Source organism: Rhinolophus sinicus, chromosome 15, assembly GCF_057876585.1.
Source record: "Rhinolophus sinicus isolate RSI-liver-muscle chromosome 15, RSI-T2T, whole genome shotgun sequence".
Classification (NCBI taxonomy): domain Eukaryota; kingdom Metazoa; phylum Chordata; class Mammalia; order Chiroptera; family Rhinolophidae; genus Rhinolophus; species Rhinolophus sinicus.
This window is the reverse complement of record NC_142515.1, coordinates 100,456,080-100,474,181: the sequence shown is the minus strand read 5'-3', so window position 1 is coordinate 100,474,181 and position 18,102 is coordinate 100,456,080. Positions and strand designations below refer to the sequence as shown.

Genomic DNA, 18,102 nt, shown 5'->3' with positions numbered 1-18,102 from the left:
CATGTTAAGAAATCCAGATATTTCAAAACATAACTAAAAATTAATATAACTAAAAATAATGTAACTAAAAATTAACAAATAAATATAAAACACTGGACCACAGAGCAGTGTGATATACTTAAAGTGGTACTTTGAGGGAATTTTGAGTCCTGAATGTTTATTCTATAGTAGAAAAGTCTGAAATTAAGGTGCTATGAATCAATTTTTAAATTTAGAAAAAAAATAGTCAAAGTCTAAGAAAAGACATAAAAATATAAAACTAAATCGATGACAAAAAAATACAAGAGAAGAACCTCGTGAAAAATTGGGTTTTCAAATGATTAATAAAATTGACAAATTTCTATTGTAATAGATTAAGAAAAAAATTAAAAAGACACAAAAGATATTTGAAAAAAAACAACAAAATTTAAGCATTATAGACATCAAGAAATCTTTAAGACGACATTATGAATGAATGTTTTAATAAATTTTGAGTATTTTAACTCAGTAGTTAAAAATCTTTGCCCCAATAAAAATATAGATCCAGACAGTACACCCACAATGTTTCCATAATTATTAATAAATAAATAATTATAATATACAAGTAATTACAAAGTGTAGAAAATAGAAAGTATTGCTCAAGTCATTTTATGAAGCTGTCATTACATGGTCACCAAAATTTGACAAAGAGTCTATGAGGAAAAAAAAAATCATGGCCAATATTTACTCATTAATAAATATTCAAATATGCCAAATACAATATTAGCAAACCAAATCCAGTAATAAATAAAAAAACAGGTTAGGTCCAGAACTGCAAGTTTGATTTCCATCAGAAAATCAATAAATAAAATTTACTCAAATAACAGATTAATGAAAATTTATCTTATCTATTTCAACAGAGGAAAAAAACAAAAAACCTTTAATAACATTCACTTAGGTTAAAAAAAATAAAACTAGAAAGACTCAACAAACCAGATCCAGAAGGCTTAGCAAATGAGATAGAGTGTAATTTCATTAACTAGATAAATTTTTAACACAAGTGTCTAGTTTGCTATTGTCAGAATCATAATAAGTCAAGAGTAGCCACCAATTCCCACTGTTCAAGATTGCACTGGAGTTCCTAGCAAGTGCAATATCAGAGCAAAAAAACCCTGAAATTATAAGGTCTAGAATGGAAAGAAAAAAAAAATTAAAACACTGTCATTACTTGTAGGTCTTACAATGTAGATATCACAATGTATATACCACCACGTATATATCTACATTTAAATCCAAAATAACATAGAGGTAAATGATTATAATTCATAGGAGAGTTTAGAAAGTTTTCTAAATTCAAATCAGTATTAAAAATTTTTAACATCTCTCTATGCCAGCTACAAATAACATGAAATTTCAATAAAACCAATAACATGTACAACATCAACATTAGTTTTCCAGGAATAACACTGAAAATGTCAGGGAGTAAAATTACAAACACATACCTAGTAATCATGAATAAGCGGCAAATAAATACAATGATTACCATGGAATGGATAATTTAATTTTGAAACAAAAGTCAATTATCCCCTAATTTATTAATACAATACAATCCTAAAATTCCAGTGATTTTGTGTATCTGTCTGTGTATGTGTAATGTGAAATTTGACAGGCTGAATTGAAAATTTTAAAGAAAGGCATAATGTTAAGAAAGGCAACATACGCTCAAGGAGAAAGAGCAAAGAAAGTAGAATGAACGTTACCAGATATCAATAATTGTTATAAAGATATAGTACAGAAGATGTTATGGTATAAGCTCACAGATTTTTATTCACAGAACAGAATTGAGAAAACAGAAAGCGAACGCACAAATATGAAAACTTGATGTATAATAGAGTCAGCACTGCTGAGCAATAGAGGAAAAAATAAATTTTCCAATAAATGGTGCTGGGGATTGGTTATCTGAACGGATTAAAACGAAATAAATACTCGACTCCTACCTCACATCAGATGAAAATGAAGACCAGTTGGATTTAAAACCTAAATGTAAAAGATAAAATACTCTAGCTTTTAAAGAATGATATAGGACATCAGTATAACCTATGTTTAAAAAAAATAATTTCCAAATTTGACTGCATAAAAATTAAAAACTTCTATACATTAAGCAATATGTAAAGATATTTTTTTAAAAAATTAGTCTACAAAATGTGGCATAAGATATATTCATCGTATATAACCGCTAAAGGATATCATCTATAACAAATCAAGAGCACTCTGTGGATCAATAAGGAAGAGAAATAAATTCAAAAATTAAAAATAGAAATAGGCATTTTACCCAAAAGAAGGCACAGATAGCCCATAAGCATTTTTTAAAAAAGCCTATCAACTACATTAGAAATTGGGAATGCAAATATAAGTGATGAGGATGATATCATATGACCAAATTAGGGAAAACTAAAAAGTAAGACACTTATCAAGTGTTCACACGATGTAGAGCACTGGAAATTCCATCCATTATTGATTGGAGTGAAATCAGTATATTAACTTTGGAAAACACTTTGTCAGGGACTACATGACATAGCTGAAATGTGCATTCATTCCTTAGACATACAAAATCTACCATTAAATATGTGCTCTAAGAAAATATTGTCTCTACCCCAGAGCCATGCACAAGAATACTTGTAACAATATCATATATAATAACTCAAACCTAGGAACTCCCCAAATGTCCATGAAGAGGAGAATGTTGAAGAAAATTAACCAACAGTAAAAATGAATCAAATTGTACACAATAGCATGCATGAATTTCAAAAGTAATTTTGAGTGAAAGAAGAAAATCATGCAGTCTGATTTCAATTTTCAGATAAGGTCCAAACACAGGAAAAATGCAACCATATTTGTTTATAGCTAAATATATAGGTGGTAAAAAAAACACAAACAAACAAACAAACAAACAAACTACTACTGAGAAAAGTAAAAGCAAACACATACTTCAAGACTTGGAGGGTACAGAACAGCACAAAGGATCCTTTTCCTTGGCTTGGATATTGAGAACAGAGAGGATTATTTTATTTTGACTCTGTAGCTACATGTGTGTTTACTCCTTTTATTTATAATTCATAGTTAAAAAATGATAAATTATAGACTATTGCATTTGCCATATATCTTCCCGTGAACCATATAACATACTAGCATTTAAAAGCTAATTTGAAATTTAATTTTGAAAAAAAAGTCAATTATCCCTAATTTATTAATACATTAAAAAGAAAATTTGTATTTTAGAAAACTTGTTATATAACCAATTTTCTTTGAGGTCACTTTCCCTTGGCCCAAGTGAGGATGAGGATATAAAAGACATGTCCATCCAGGAGGCAGAAAGGGTAGTGTGATGCTTTGGATTTTGTATCCAAAACTCATCAGTACAAGCAAAGGGTAGGTGTACCAATCAAGTGAAAGTAACTTCAATGAATTAGCAGTGACAGTTATCATTAGTTGCATTTAAAGTATGTCCAAATAGTTGGCCAGTTACTTAAGGTATTTTTTCTTTAATCCTTGCAGCAATTATGCAAAGTAGAATATCAGAAAGATAAATTGATTTGCCACTTAACCCAGGTCATGTATGGAAAAGCTAGAATAAGATCCAAGGTGTGCCTCTCTCCCACATGTGCCCTCGTCATGACTTCATATTGCCCCAATATTATAATTTGATGTCCAACAGCAGAGTGTAAAGAAGCATAAGACCTGACTTTTAATCTAGCTCTGCAAATTATTAGCTGTTTGACCTTGGATTAAATTTAATAAATCAATTCTTAAGGATTTTAGTTTAGTTTTTTTTTAAACATATTAGGGATATGATAATAAAATGCATCAATTAGAGTCATTATGAGGTTTAAATGAAACACATATGTAAAACACTCATACAAAGCATCTATGCAAAAATTTTTAGCTCATTTTATTACTATTATGAATACTAGGCAGCTTTAGTTAGTTAGATTACATAAACATCTCCCCAAAATGTCAGCATCCTGTGGTTAGAAACAGAAACAGATTACTGTAGGGCTGATCAAGCAAATACAGAAAAAAGATAAGAAACTCTAAAAGTGAGGATGCTGGTAAGTTACTCACTTTCATGACCGTCCATGGGGACAGGGCCAAGGTGGAAAGACAAGGAAACCTGGAGAAGAATGACTCTCTGAGGGATAGAGAACATCCTTAGGAAGGGGAGCTTTAATGAAATCTCCGTTATTTGGAGAAAAGGAATGAAAGAAAATGAAAGAAGACTATAATTAGATCAATCACACCTGACTCAGAGCTCAGACTATTTCACAGCCCAGAGCAATTTCCTGACTATTTAAACACCCTCCTTCCAGTTTCACCGACAGGTGAGGTATGAGGAAGATTGACCAGGAGGACCTCACATTGTGGCTTCTCATGGTGCTGCTGTGGATTTCACCTGGAATGCAGTGTGTCAGGGCTGCTCAGATGTCTTTACCAAACAATAGTTTCTCTATTTCTGTGACATCCTCACTATGACAAATAAAAAAGAAAAAAGAAAAGAAAAAAAACAACAAGAAACAAAGCCACTTTGGATGAATAATACGGACTTATTATTATATGTTACTCACTTTCATTCAACTTCTACATATGTATCCTTCTGAATCCCTGTCTCCAGCAACCTAATTTTTCAGTATTTCTAGAAAAAGTTGCTTTTTCTTGTTAATTTTTTCAAGAAGTAAAATGTTTCCTCTATCTACAACCCAAGACTAAAATTCTGCTACACACATACAGACCTACTTGACTACATTGAACTGCTTGTCTGTTTGTCCTAGTATTGCCAACCTCAGGTCCCTGGCACCTGTCATCCACCAACCCGTTGCATACCTGCCAATGTCAAGAATGTGGTGCCCCTTTAATACATAGTATTGCCAGTTAAACATATCTCTGTCCTAATGAGTGAATCCAGTTCAAGATCTCTGTCTACCAAATCAAGTCTCACTAATAAGTCCCAAGATATCTCCAGGAATTATCAAAAAGCAGTTTGGAAATACAAAGTACTATGGATTTCTAAAGTGTTAACGACTGCTTCGTCCGCTAATATTGTAAAGGCTATTTATTATTTGTCTTCTCTCTGAAGTTTGAAAATGTTTTAGCTCGTCCCGTGTTGACCTCCAATAAATATCCCCATGAGACATACCTTACTGTGTGCAGAAGAAATGCTAATTAGAGATCTTTTAAGTGACAAACGAGACACTGCAGTAAGTAAAGTAGCACTTTAGCTTACACTGAACTCCATACCTGAGCGCATTGCCTCTTTCTGAATGCTTTCATAGTCATGCCAGTCTTTTCTTCTCAAACCATCTGTCCATGCATAGAATTGCCCATCTCCCAGGCCCAGTGGAAATGTCTGTGGAAAAGGAAAGTATTCAGAGCATAAAAAGAAGGTATTTCCTTTTGCATGGTAGGTAAACACAGCCGGGCACATAATAGGCAATCAAAGAATATCTGTTGAATAAGTGATTCTTCCAAGTATACTGAAAAGAAAGCTATTGCTAGTGACCAGATTAATACACATTTTAAAATCTTTGTTCAGCTTTTAAAATAGGAGCATGTGACATCCTCAACCCCTACCATTTCCTATTGTATTTCATCTAGAAACGGTAATAACTCAGTGTTTCACCTCCTTTGAGCATAAAAGTCTAGCTGTTTCCACTTGCTCAAAGTGTAAATACTAGTAATGTCACCAATTTAAGTATTAAATTGAATTAATTTTGTTTGTGACTTGTACAGTTTCATTAACTTTGATCAAATATATTTGAATGGCCTGATAATAACATTAGCAACCATTCATTGAATGCTCACTATGTGCCAGGTACTATGTTAAAAACTCTGTATATAGAAGATTGTTCAATCTTTATGATAGTCTTTGGTTGTAAATCTCCATTCTTCTATCAATTAAACTAAGGCCCAGACAACTAAAATAACTTGAATTAAACCACAGTGGCAAAATCAGGACTTGGACCCAGTTTGTTAAGATCAAAATTATGGTCTTGAAAACTAGTAAATGTTGTTCTCTTATCTAGGTTTATGTACCTGGTTATGCTTATAGTTGAAAATATTCCCCATTCAACAACTGTAGTCACAATATATGTTTCATGATATGGTAACACCCAATATGCTCTAACATAAACTTGAAAACTATTTCTGTGTACATTGCTGAACATACTTCTTTTTTATGACATTTATTTTTGGTAATAGGAAAAAAATACTTTAAATAAAATTTTTACTATCTTAATAGTCAAGAAAATGTTAAATAAATGTTTTCATTTCCTTTTATTTGGTTCATTTTTGGAAATAAATAATACACCTACAGAATATAGTAAAGAAACATTTTTTAGTTTCAATTTAGGTAAAACAAAAGATGAATAATTTTAGTGAGTAAATTTTATTCTATGAGCCTTTCCGAGGCAAATGAAGTGTCTTATTTATTAGGTTGAAACAGTACAACTATTGTGCTTATGAAATACTTATCTACCTTCACTCCATATGCATGGCTTTTAAAGGATCCATTACACTAGAAAAAGAATCATGTATTTTTTTCCTAACTGACACTGATTTTGTAATTAAAAATTTTACCAAAACTGAGCTATGAATCTTGAGTTTTAAATAACATTAAAATAGAAAACCCATGTTTGGTCTCAGCCATGCATTTATAATGATAAGTACTGAGCAGTAATGAAAATCTCTTACATAGATTTAGGCAATACCAATTTATAAATATAACTTTCAGATTAAAACAGGTAATTTTAAAATAAGTTTTGACATGAAACATGGAGATACTGTTGTGTAATCTCCAAATAATCAAGCTCTCTCTGGTTACCTGTTGGTTCGCAAACTGACCCCTGGACATGCACAAAGGGCAGGGAAAACGAAAGAAAGATGCAGAATACTCCAGATTGGTAGGTGGCAGGTTTAATAAGCAAGGGAACTTACATACAAGGCTTGTCTTGGTTTACTGCGGGACAAAGAGATCTCCACACCCACCAGAATTTTAGAAGTTTATATAGGAGGCCTAAACTGGTTCAGTCATGTATTCAGTCTGGATGGTCCAAAACACCTTTCTCGCTCAAGATGAGGTCCTTGAAAACATGTCCCTTGTGTGGGAATGGTGGACGAAGTATACATTCCAAAGTCAAGGGGAAGGAATGAGGAGCCTCTGATTGATCTGGGTCCAGCTCATGGGACAACCAGAGGTCACATCCTCTTCATGACTTCCTCCAACACTCCACCCCTGAACTGGCCCTTACAATGCTCCACAACCCCTCTTCATCAATGTGTCTTGAGTGGTCAACATAGGGTTTTATTAGCACGGATGTGGCTTGTTTGGCGACTATCTGCATGCACTGGAGGCAGAGGCCTCAGCAACAATTTAGGCCGTGCAAGAGAAACACAGATTAAGATAATGATTCCAAAAATAATTACAGTTCTTTCCACCAAGAGTCCCATGATCCGAACCATTGATTTACAAAGTCCCCTAGGCTGGGGGTCAGATCACTCAGGGCATTTACTTGTGTCTTCATGTGATTTAATAAAGATGACTCATCAGGTATGAACACAAAAGATTCTCTTACGATAATGGCACAGGTGCCTCCTTGTGAGGCAGTAATCATGACAACAGACATTACATTTTGAAGACATGAGAGACAGGTCAGTGTTCAGTAATGACAGGCTTTGCTGGCTATCATTCAAGGCTTGCTGGGTGAACTTTGAAGGCTTCTGTATGTACTATGATGTCTTCCAGTTAATGGGGGTGACAAAGATGGAGGCCAAATGATGCACTGATGGAAAACAGAATATGCCCACTTGGTCTTGAGGAAAGAGAAGTTGGCAGCTTTAGGAACTTGACCTGGTTGTGCATATCATCCATGATGGCTGGGGGAGCCATATCATCAACTGTCAGGTGTGAGGAGATGGGCTGCGGGCAGGATGTGCCAGACCAGGACCCCCATGTCCTCCCCTCTTTCCATGGTGTGGGTTCCATTTCAGGTAAAGAGCATTTTAATAGATCCGGTTTTCAGCAGAGCAATGCAATCCCAGTGGAGTTTGAGTAGTTCTCTCTCACCCAGGGGTGTGAAGTAACTCACCCATTCCTGTGGGAGATCCCATTGCAAATTCCAGTAGATAATGTATTTCCTAGGCACAATGGGACTTGGTGTTCTCAGAAGCATAACACATTGATCCACAGTGAGAGTCAGAGATCTCTTCTTCAACTTTCATATCTTTCTGGTGTTGGGTGTGGGGTAGGGTTCCCAGTCTGGCATATGGGGCAACATGCCCTACTGGCTAATCATTTAAATGCATTTCAGCCTGGAATAGTACTTGGGTCTAGTTGATCAAGGCATTTTACCTCAGTAATTTAATCTGCTGCTTTAATATTTCATTTTTCCTTTCTACCAAACCTTCCTGCTGCTCGCAGGTTATAGTGGAGATGGGACCTCCATTCAATGTCATGTTCTTTTGCCCAGTTTTTCACATCATGACTTTTGCAATGTGACCCTCAATCACTGTCTATTTGACGAGGGAATCCATACACAACACTTAGCTTCTCTAACCTCCTAATGGTGGCAGCCTGGTTTGCATGATGGCAGGGAAAGCTTGTGTTAAGCCAGATACAGTGTCCTCACAAACCAAGGCATATTTAGAACACTCAATCAAAGAGAGGGGTCAATATAATCATTTGCCAACCCCCTACCTGTTGGGAACTTTGGTGCAGGGCCCCACATACCTTTGGCAGTTGCCTTAAGTGTTGTTTAGAACACACAAGACATACTGTTAATGCATTAACATCATCACTGTATTTCAAGGGCCATCAAGCATCCTTGGAAATATGTTCATCCCATCCGGGCACTACAGTGGTCAATCTTCCTATGCATCCAATCTTCTGCATCTACGGAAGGGTCCATTGCTAAGGCTCATACTTGATCTAAGACATCAGCTTTCTGATTGCCAGGGGCTATCAGTGTCTTATGAGCCTGGAATCGGAAGATAATGAGGACTGCCTCAGGTTCTTACAGGCAAATTCAAATGTCTTGCCATATACCCTGAACCAACAAGGGCTAATTCAAAATCATCTACCTCTCAGCTTCCCATTGACCAAGCCAGAGTGCTAATACTTTTAGAATAGTCCAACTGTCAGTGCAAAGGGTGAAAGTCCAGGGCTCATGAGTGATTACCAGCCAAACCACTTTGAGTTCAATCCACTGGCTGCTGCAGTTCATTCCCGTTTATATTCAGTGTTGGGCTGAATAGTAGCAATTGCAGTCCATGTGGGTGGGTTGCCCCACTAAACCCATCTTAGCTTGAAACAGTACAACTATTGTTCTTATAAAAATTATCTATCAATCCATCTTTATATCTTATAAAGGATCCACTTGTTTTAGAAGAATGAAAATGAAGCTAATATCAGTGAGAAATTCCCCTACTCCTTCTCCACAGGCTGCAGGGGCTTCCATGGGTATAGGGGCAGGGTAGACAGGCACCAGGGGTGGTAGGGGCAGGTGGCACAGGGTTGTACTGCTGTTCAGGTATTAAAGCTTTCCGTAGTACAACTAACACAGATTTGGGTTGCTAGTCTCTTTTTTCAGGTGGGGTCCTGGCAGCAATGAGGTTAAACCACAGTTGCTTCTGGGTTATTTTTCCCGGACACTTTATATCAATAAGCACATCAGGAGTATATTCTGTTATCATGAACCTTTCCTGGATTGGGGGCTGCCCTGAGGGCTGGGGTTGTTGTTGCTGTGCTTTTGCTTTCCTTTGTATCAGGGGTCAGGCAGCACGGGGCTTTTAGTTCACTATACTGTCAATCACCACATCCTCCTCTTTACTCTGCTCACTTTCCCAGGGATTTCAGCTCTTAGAATCCCAACCAGGCTTTGTCACACGTGCTTAGACTTCTATCAGTGGCAACTTGCACCCTCCTGAAGTCTTCAACTTATTATCCTGCTTTCCCATTTTACTGACAGGTCACTCCAGACTGGTAGGTGATACTTTAAATAAGCAAGGGAATGCACTTACCAGGCTTGCTTTGAGGAGCCGAGAGACAAGCAGATCTCTTCACTGGCCCACCATCTTAAATTTATATAGAGGGCTTAACTGGGCTCAGTCATATTCTCTCTAGACTACATACTTGAACAGCTCCTAGTGTGGAAATGATAGATGGGCTGTACATTCCAGCAACCAGTTAGGGAGTGAGGAGCCTCTGATTGCCTGAGTCCAGCTCACAGGTCAACCAGAGGTGATGTACTTTCAGTGACCTCCTCCATCATTGCCAGACACATTCTATTTCCCTTATTTTGATGTATTTAGAGAATTCTTAGAAATTGGTAATACATAGAAAATCGAATGTGAGTGAATCTTTGCTTTTTCCAGAAATGCTATGAAAATTATAATAAAGCTTCAGATGAACCAAGAAAGAAGATAGTTGAACTGATATAAACTTTTATAGATGGGTGAGAATTACTGGGACAGAAGCATACTTTTTTATACCATTGAACTTTGAAAGCAGTATAAAAAAAAAAGAAAAAGAAAAAAAAGGTGTCATCAGATAATTCTGAGGGCAGGGTTAAAGGTGAAAACAAAAACAAAAAGAATGACATTTTTTATATGGGGCAGTTAGAGCTCCTGGATTCTCTACTCAATTCCAATCACCAGGTGATTTCTGTGGTTTATCCACTATGCTCCCCTTCCACAGAGTTCAAAATGAGAGAAGTGTTCTGTTAGGTACTGGAAACAATTGAAATTAATGATGCCAAGCTGTAGTAAAAATCACGGTTCCATTTGAGTCTACACAACCAAATATTATTAACCAAGGCTATCTTCACTCATTAGGATCACAAAAAGCTGCTAGCCCACATTACACCTCTTACATCTTAGACAAAAGATAGGTAATTCCTAGCTGAAGAATGGGAATTCAATAAGAAAGATACAAGTACTGGCTCCCAGGTATACACACTCAGTAACTGCAAGGGAAGTCCACCTCTACACCTAAAACATCAGAGTAGTATTTTTACTATTTCACTCATAAGATATAATCAAGTATCTAAGGATTACCAGACATTTGAGAGAACTTTTAACATAAAATTCAGAGGCCAAAATAAACAAAAGTTACAAAAATTTAAAGGAAACAGAGGCAATGTAAGGCTCAGAGGAAAACTTCCCCCAAGCTTCCAGTCAAGAGGCAGAGTAGGTAAATGCAGTGCTCACCTCTTCCAGGACCGCATCAAAATTACAGCTAACCTACAGAAGAACCATCATTGAGAATCGCCTGAAGTACAACTGAACAGAAGTCCTACAATTAAAGACATACATAAGAAGCCACATTGAGTCTTGTAGGAGGGATGGAGACACGGAACGGGCTAGTCATAAACCTGTGTATGGCAGATAAAAATCAGAAGGGATATTCCGGCCGTGGAGGTACCTTTTGGCGAGCAAGGGGTCCCAGCCCCACACTAGGCTCCCCAGCCCAGTGTGCCAGTGCTGGAAAAAGAAGTCCTCATAACTTCTGGCTGTGAAAACCACTAGATATTGTGGCTGAGTGAGATGAGGGCAGTTGCAACTCAGGCGCTCCTCTTAAAGGGCCTACACACAGACTTACTTGCTGATGGACTCACTTGCTCTGAGCTCCAGCACTGGGGCAGCAGCTTCAAAGATGCCCAGGGACATACTGGGAGGAATTGAATTGTCTGGCTTCAGAATGAGGGCTGGAGGGGCAGCTTCCTCCCAGACAGAAATGCTGGCAACAGCCATTGGTCCTTTGGTAAGCACTCCCTCCACGCAGCTTGCACATGCAGATGGGTGCCACATATGAGTCTCCATCAACCTGGCTAATACTGTTTGCCCCATCCTGGTGCTTCCCTGAGACCCCATCCCACGTAACTTGCATGCCCACCCTGGCTGCTTCCAGTGGCTTTTCCATACAAATGGTTTATATTGGCTCATACTGCAGACTTTCCTAAACCCTCTTAAAGCTTCAAAAATGGCAAAAAAGCAGCAACTGGCCTTAGTGTGCCCTGTATCTCTTGCTTAGCAGCCCCAAGCCCAGCACGAGCAGCAGCTGGTCTCAGTTTGCAACTTAGCATCTCCCAGGCATCTCCAAGCCCAGCACAAGTGGCAACCATCTGAAGATCACTGTAGCTCATACCAAGTGGCCCTGGGCAGGGCATGGGCAGTGGCTGGAGTGGCCCTGCACAAGAGCCTCTCCAAAAAGGCCCCAGAACCAACACCTCCAGTGGCCTGCTGTTGAATTAAAAAAGACATATGCATCCATATATTCATTGTAATATTATTTACAATAGCCGAGATATGGAAGCAACCTAAGTGTCCATCAATAGATAAATGGATAAAGAAGAAGTGGTATGTATATATAATGCAATATTATTCAGCCATAAAAAAAGAATAAATTTTGTCATCTGCAATATCATGGATGGACCTAGAGGGTATTATGCTAATTGAATAAGTCAGACAGAGAAAGACAACTACCATAGGTTTTCACTTATATATGGAATCTAAAAAGCAAAATAACAAACAAACAAAACAGAAACAAACTCATAGAGAACATTTTGATGGTTGCCAGATGGGTGGGAGGTTGGGGCGATGAGTGAAAATGGGGAAGGGATTAAGAAGTACAAATTGATAGTTATAAAATAGTCATGGGCATGCAAACTATAGCATAAGGAATTGTGGGGACAGAGCCAGGAGTGCAGTTTTCAGACTCTCGCCCTCACATGGAAAGGTGCTCACTCAGGAAGTAAATGGCCATCAACTGTGATTGGATGGCCATCAACTATAGCTAGCTGGCCATCAGCTGTAACCAGTGAGCCATTGGCCACTAATATAACTGCTGTGGCTATGCTAGCAGTAAAATGGGGGCTAGCAAGAAGATGGCGGCTAAGCTAGCAAAGTGGTGGTGTAGTGGCGTGGCGGAGTGTGGATTACAGATTGCAGAGAAGTGGATGATGGGTTGTGGATAGTGTGGCTCCTGCTTCCTGTGTCTCCAACCCAGGCACCAGCGAGAATATGACAATATGACTCCCCTACCTATGGCTCCGTGGGTGTTCCTTTTTGGCCTCACCATATCCTGTGTTCTTATGCGGGGCACGTGACCGGGGAGACCCCGCATGACACCCTGCATAACAGGAATATAGTCAATAATATTGTAATAACTATGTATGCTGTCAGATGAGTACTAGATTTATTGGGGAGTTCACTTTGTAAGTTGTGTAAGTTTCAAATAACTATGTTGTACAACTGAAACTAAAGTAATATTATATGTCAACTGTAATTAAAAAAACACACAAAACTTAAATAAACAACCTTCCTCCCCCAAAAATCTAAATTTAATTTCATTAAAGAACTTTAAGAAAAATGGTCCTCCACAGAAACAGAAATTTTTTTAAAAAAGGAACATTTAGAGGGAAAAAAAGTAACAGCTCTTGGAAAGCAAAAATAAGATAGCAGGCATAGAATAATTCAGACAAAGCGAAGGTCAAAGAAACCCTATTAAGAAACAGGAAAAATAAAAAATAAAAAAGAAGAAGAAATAAGAGAGTCAGAGGTAAAACGGTGTATCATTGAAGGGAGGTAGCAAAAGGGCAGCCAGCCTAGAGATCATCCAGTCCTGACTGTACACGGGGGATGAAAAGCAGCTCCAGAAAAAATGTCTTTGTGAATAAAAAACAAACACACACACACACACACACACACACACAAAAAAAAAAAAAAAAAAAAAGAAACAAGTAGAGAAACAAAGTTACTTTTTGCTTATTAAAAAAAAAAAAAAGCACGTTGAAAGGAGAGTTAACAGTTCTTCCAAAGAGACTGGGATGAATTACTGCTGCATATATAAAAAAATTAAGGAAATGAAAAGTGGGACAATTCATAAGATAAGAGGAAAAAACAATGTACAAGAAAGAAAGTGTAATTATAGCACACTATTCGATTCAGATATGAATACTCTTACCTAAATATTGGTTTGACAAAAATTGATGCTATAACTATACTGGAGGTTGAGGGAAAGAGTGGAACAATATTCTTAAATACACATTTTATACAATAGGAAAAACAACAGATAAAACCAAAATGGAAAACAAAAAAGTTAGAGAACAGTAATACACACATGGTATCTACAAATATAGAAACCGATAAGAGAATAAGGGTGAAAAAATTGACATGGTTGTGCCAGGGTATCAGAAATTGTAAGTAGGAGAAAGTGTGCCAGGTGATTGCTGTTTATTGCCTGAAACAGTTAAAGCAGACCATCTGATACCGCACTTTAATAAAGGTTATCTGAGGATTTGCTACACTAATACCTCTTACCTATTTCGATGCTACTCACAAATGAGCAGCCCCACCATCACCTGGAAACTAGTTAGAAATACAATTCCCCATTCCTAACTCATACCGGTTAAACCAGAAACTTTGAGAGAAGAGAGACACAGAAATCTGTTTTAAAAAGTTCTCCTGGTAACTCTGAGGCTTACTAAAGTTTGAGAACCACTAATTCATGACTAGCAAATTGACACTATTATTACATTAAGAAAACATGTCAGACTCATTCACAAAGTATGCGCAATGACCTACTGAAGAATCTTTTTCACATTGAGGACTGATGACTAAAATAAAGATTAGGTGTGTTTGCATCCTTTTCACCTGCCAAAGAGGTGGGTGAATAAACCTAAATGATTCCCAGTCCATTTGTATAGAACTACTTTGGTTCTGAAAGCTTAACCATCCAGTAAATGGCCCATCAGTATTCTGACCTTTCATTTCACATGAGCAATCTCCGGTGTCCAGATCCATTTACTTCTCTTCTGGGTTATATCATGTGCCCTCTGTATGATTACAGTAGTACAGATCCATTATCTATGACCTTGTAAAATAAATGTAAAGAGTATTGTACCTTCATGAGGCATATATTTCAGATCCATCATTAAGTCGGCCATTTATTTGTGAGCACCCTTTCTATTTTTCACCTTGTAGACTTTTTATTCATTGTAGTGTCACTACAAATAATCAACTTGAAAAAATATCAGGGATGGAAGAGTCAGAATCCATTAAGTAGAAATCATATGTAATAGCTAAAGCTGAATCTCAGAGCCTATTAAAAAATAATATACTTGAGAATGGGTCATGAGAAAAAGTTTCCAAGGGTAAAACATTACTCATAGACAATGTATTTACTAGAGGTAGCAAACTCATACAACTTCTGGGGTCAGAGATGTGACAAAAATGGGTGAGAAAGTAGGGTGTACCACTCTAGGAAGTGATGCACTCTTGTGAGACCTGACTACTGTTACTAACTTTTAAATAATGGTAAAAAACCTCCCCGGGACTATCAGTCTGGAAACCCCAGGTGAATAAAAATATATTCCCCTGCTTCTAAATTAGAGCAGTTTTATTACAATATTTAGTACAGATGCTGATGACATTGAAAAGACACATTTGTGAATCTCTATCAAGAAAAATTACATTCTAAAACCAATCTTAGGTTTTAAAAATTAATAACCAATGGATTTTAATTCTCACAATCAACCATATACCTACCACTATACTAGTTCCTTGGAAGACAATGTGATATAGTGGATCCAGGGCCAGAAGACATAAATTAAAACTGTAAACCATATGCGGGAAATCTATATTTCCTCTAAGTGCAAACTAGAATTTGAACTGAGTCAGTCTGCCTTTAAATCTTATGAATTACTTAAAATAAACAAACATGGAAACTTTTTATTATTCTCTGATTATTCATTTATTCAAACACTATCAATTAACTCATGTATGAAATTAGGCAAACAATGATACCTACCTTACCCACCTCACAAGGATTTTGACTAGTAAATCTGATAAAGTACTCACATGTAAAAGCCCTTGGCTTATCGTAAAGCAATGTATAAATGCCAGGTGTTTTCACCATCTCTGCTATTTTTATATGTATTTGAGTTATTTCCATTGTTCTTGAAAAGTTATAACATAGTTGCAGAGACAAAACTTACGTACATTAAACAAAAAAATAAATCATTTGGGCCAAACTCTATGATAGTAGATGTTAATAGGATATAGTGATGGGTGTGGATTCTTATATTGGGTGTAATTAAGTTTCTTATATGTTGAAGCCACTTGGGAGATATTCTAAGCAAATAGAACACTACTGAAAAAAATAATATAATGGATGACGTGGATGGAAAAAATAAGACAACTAACATATATCCTTATATAATTTTATCCTCATAAGAGCTGGATAATGAACGAGAGTTCAGAAACGGTAAGGTCACGTAATTAATAAAGTCTTCAAGACCAAATACCTAATAAGTTTTATTGGCAAAGTAGAATTTGAACTGAGTCAGTCTGCCTGTAAATCTTATGAATTACTTAAAATAAACAAACGTGGAAACTTTTTATTATTCGCTGATTATTCATTTATTCAAACACTGTAAAGTCATTTTTTTAAATGTTAGGGAATAAAGAGATAAGGTGAAGCCAAAACATAAAAATTCATACACAGGACTTTCTTTAGATTCTATCCATTGAGCAATAAGGAGTCATTAAAGCTCTCAAACTGGAAACTAATATATTAAATGTTATGTACAAGTTAGTTTTGTTGTTGCTCTAACATCCTTTTTCTTTCTAAGTTTGAATGGAACTACAGAGCATGCAATGGGCCTAGAAAAATATACAGAGAAGGTTCTGCATTTTCCTATACTTCTAAAACATACGGATAAGCTAGTGTCGGAACATAAAATCCCATTTTTTAGTGAATAGAACTGTCTTGTTCTTTACATTCTGTATAAATTCTCAGTTATGACATTGTTAATGAAACAAAATAAGCCTTGAGCTGGTATGGATCACTGAAACCTACAGTCCATCCCTTGACTTTGTCTGAAATAGGGTTAAGAACACACAATATGATATATAGATGATGTAATACAGAATTGTACACCTGAAACCCATGTAACTTTACTAACCATTGTCACCCCAATAAACTTTAATTAAAAAAAAAAAAAAAAAGAACTCAGATGAATGAAGCGGGCAGGAGTCCTATTAAGTTCGGCTCTTATTTCAAGATCTTAAAATTTTCTCAACAGAATCTGGGTTGCTATATAGAATACCTTGATTTTAAAATTTTAAACACATTCAAATATTTATAAAACATACCGTAGGATCATGTCTTTGGAATATGAAGGCTGCAGTCGCCGTTCCTAAACCAATGGCCAGGTTTATGCCACAAACTTAATCCTGATCTCAGTCAGCGTGCCTCAGAAATTGATGGTATTGTCTTTCATCTGGTGTAAACTTGACAGGGATTACCCAAACCCTGAGCTTATATATTTATCCTTTGTATTTGTGTTAGTATCTCAACTCCTGAGAACACAGAATAATTCTTCCTGTATCATTTTAATGAACCTCACATAGTATCTCTACAGGGTGGCTGGGCAGATCGTTATAACTAGTTATCACTAGTTACAAATAGTGAGGCGGCACTGGTGAGGAGAGCTGCAAAAGTGAGAAAGTCAGAGGAAGACTTGGTTCTGGTAAATAAATAAATAGCTCGTTGCATTTCATTTTGAGCATAAAAAAGACAAAACAATTGAATGGCTTGATGCTCAGAATGCCAGACAAAAGATTATGTGTTCCTGAGGATACAGGGAGGTTGACCACACACTTCCAGGATGAAATTCTGTCATATAGCAATGGTTAGTTTTATTATACATATTTCTCTATGGGGCTGATTTGCACGCAAAAAAAAGGCTACTATCATACTCATGTTATAATAATACCATTTTATTTTAAATGACTATGTTCATGTAATACAAAAAGAACACACAATTTGAGACATCTCTTGCTTTCTGCTCCAATCTTTCTGAAATTATTTAAACATCATTTGTTTGCATAGACAAAGGTGACATGACCTTCAGTTTTGATTTCTGGCATGTTTGTGAAAGATTTCTGAAAAAGCCTCCCTGTTTAGATCAGACACACGTCTGGGTGGCTGAAAAAGAAAGGGAAAAATAAAATATTGTTTTAACTTTTTTTTTCTCTATTGTTACTTCATAAATTTCATTAACATGATAACCAGAATTATTGTTAATAAAGAAA

The 18,102-nt window shown here is 36.4% G+C and overlaps 1 protein-coding gene across 2 annotated transcripts in view; it reads right to left on the bottom strand.

Annotated features, from left to right (window-relative positions):
- The window catches only part of GALNTL6 (polypeptide N-acetylgalactosaminyltransferase like 6), a 934,503-nt gene that overhangs the window by 589,858 nt on the left and 326,543 nt on the right, over positions 1–18,102 (bottom strand). For both annotated transcript variants that reach the window (XM_019733270.3, XM_074338318.2), the window contains exon 3: positions 5,251–5,359. In XM_019733270.3, coding sequence (XP_019588829.1) covers positions 5,251–5,359 — 109 coding nt within the window. The remainder of the gene's footprint in view (positions 1–5,250; positions 5,360–18,102) is intronic.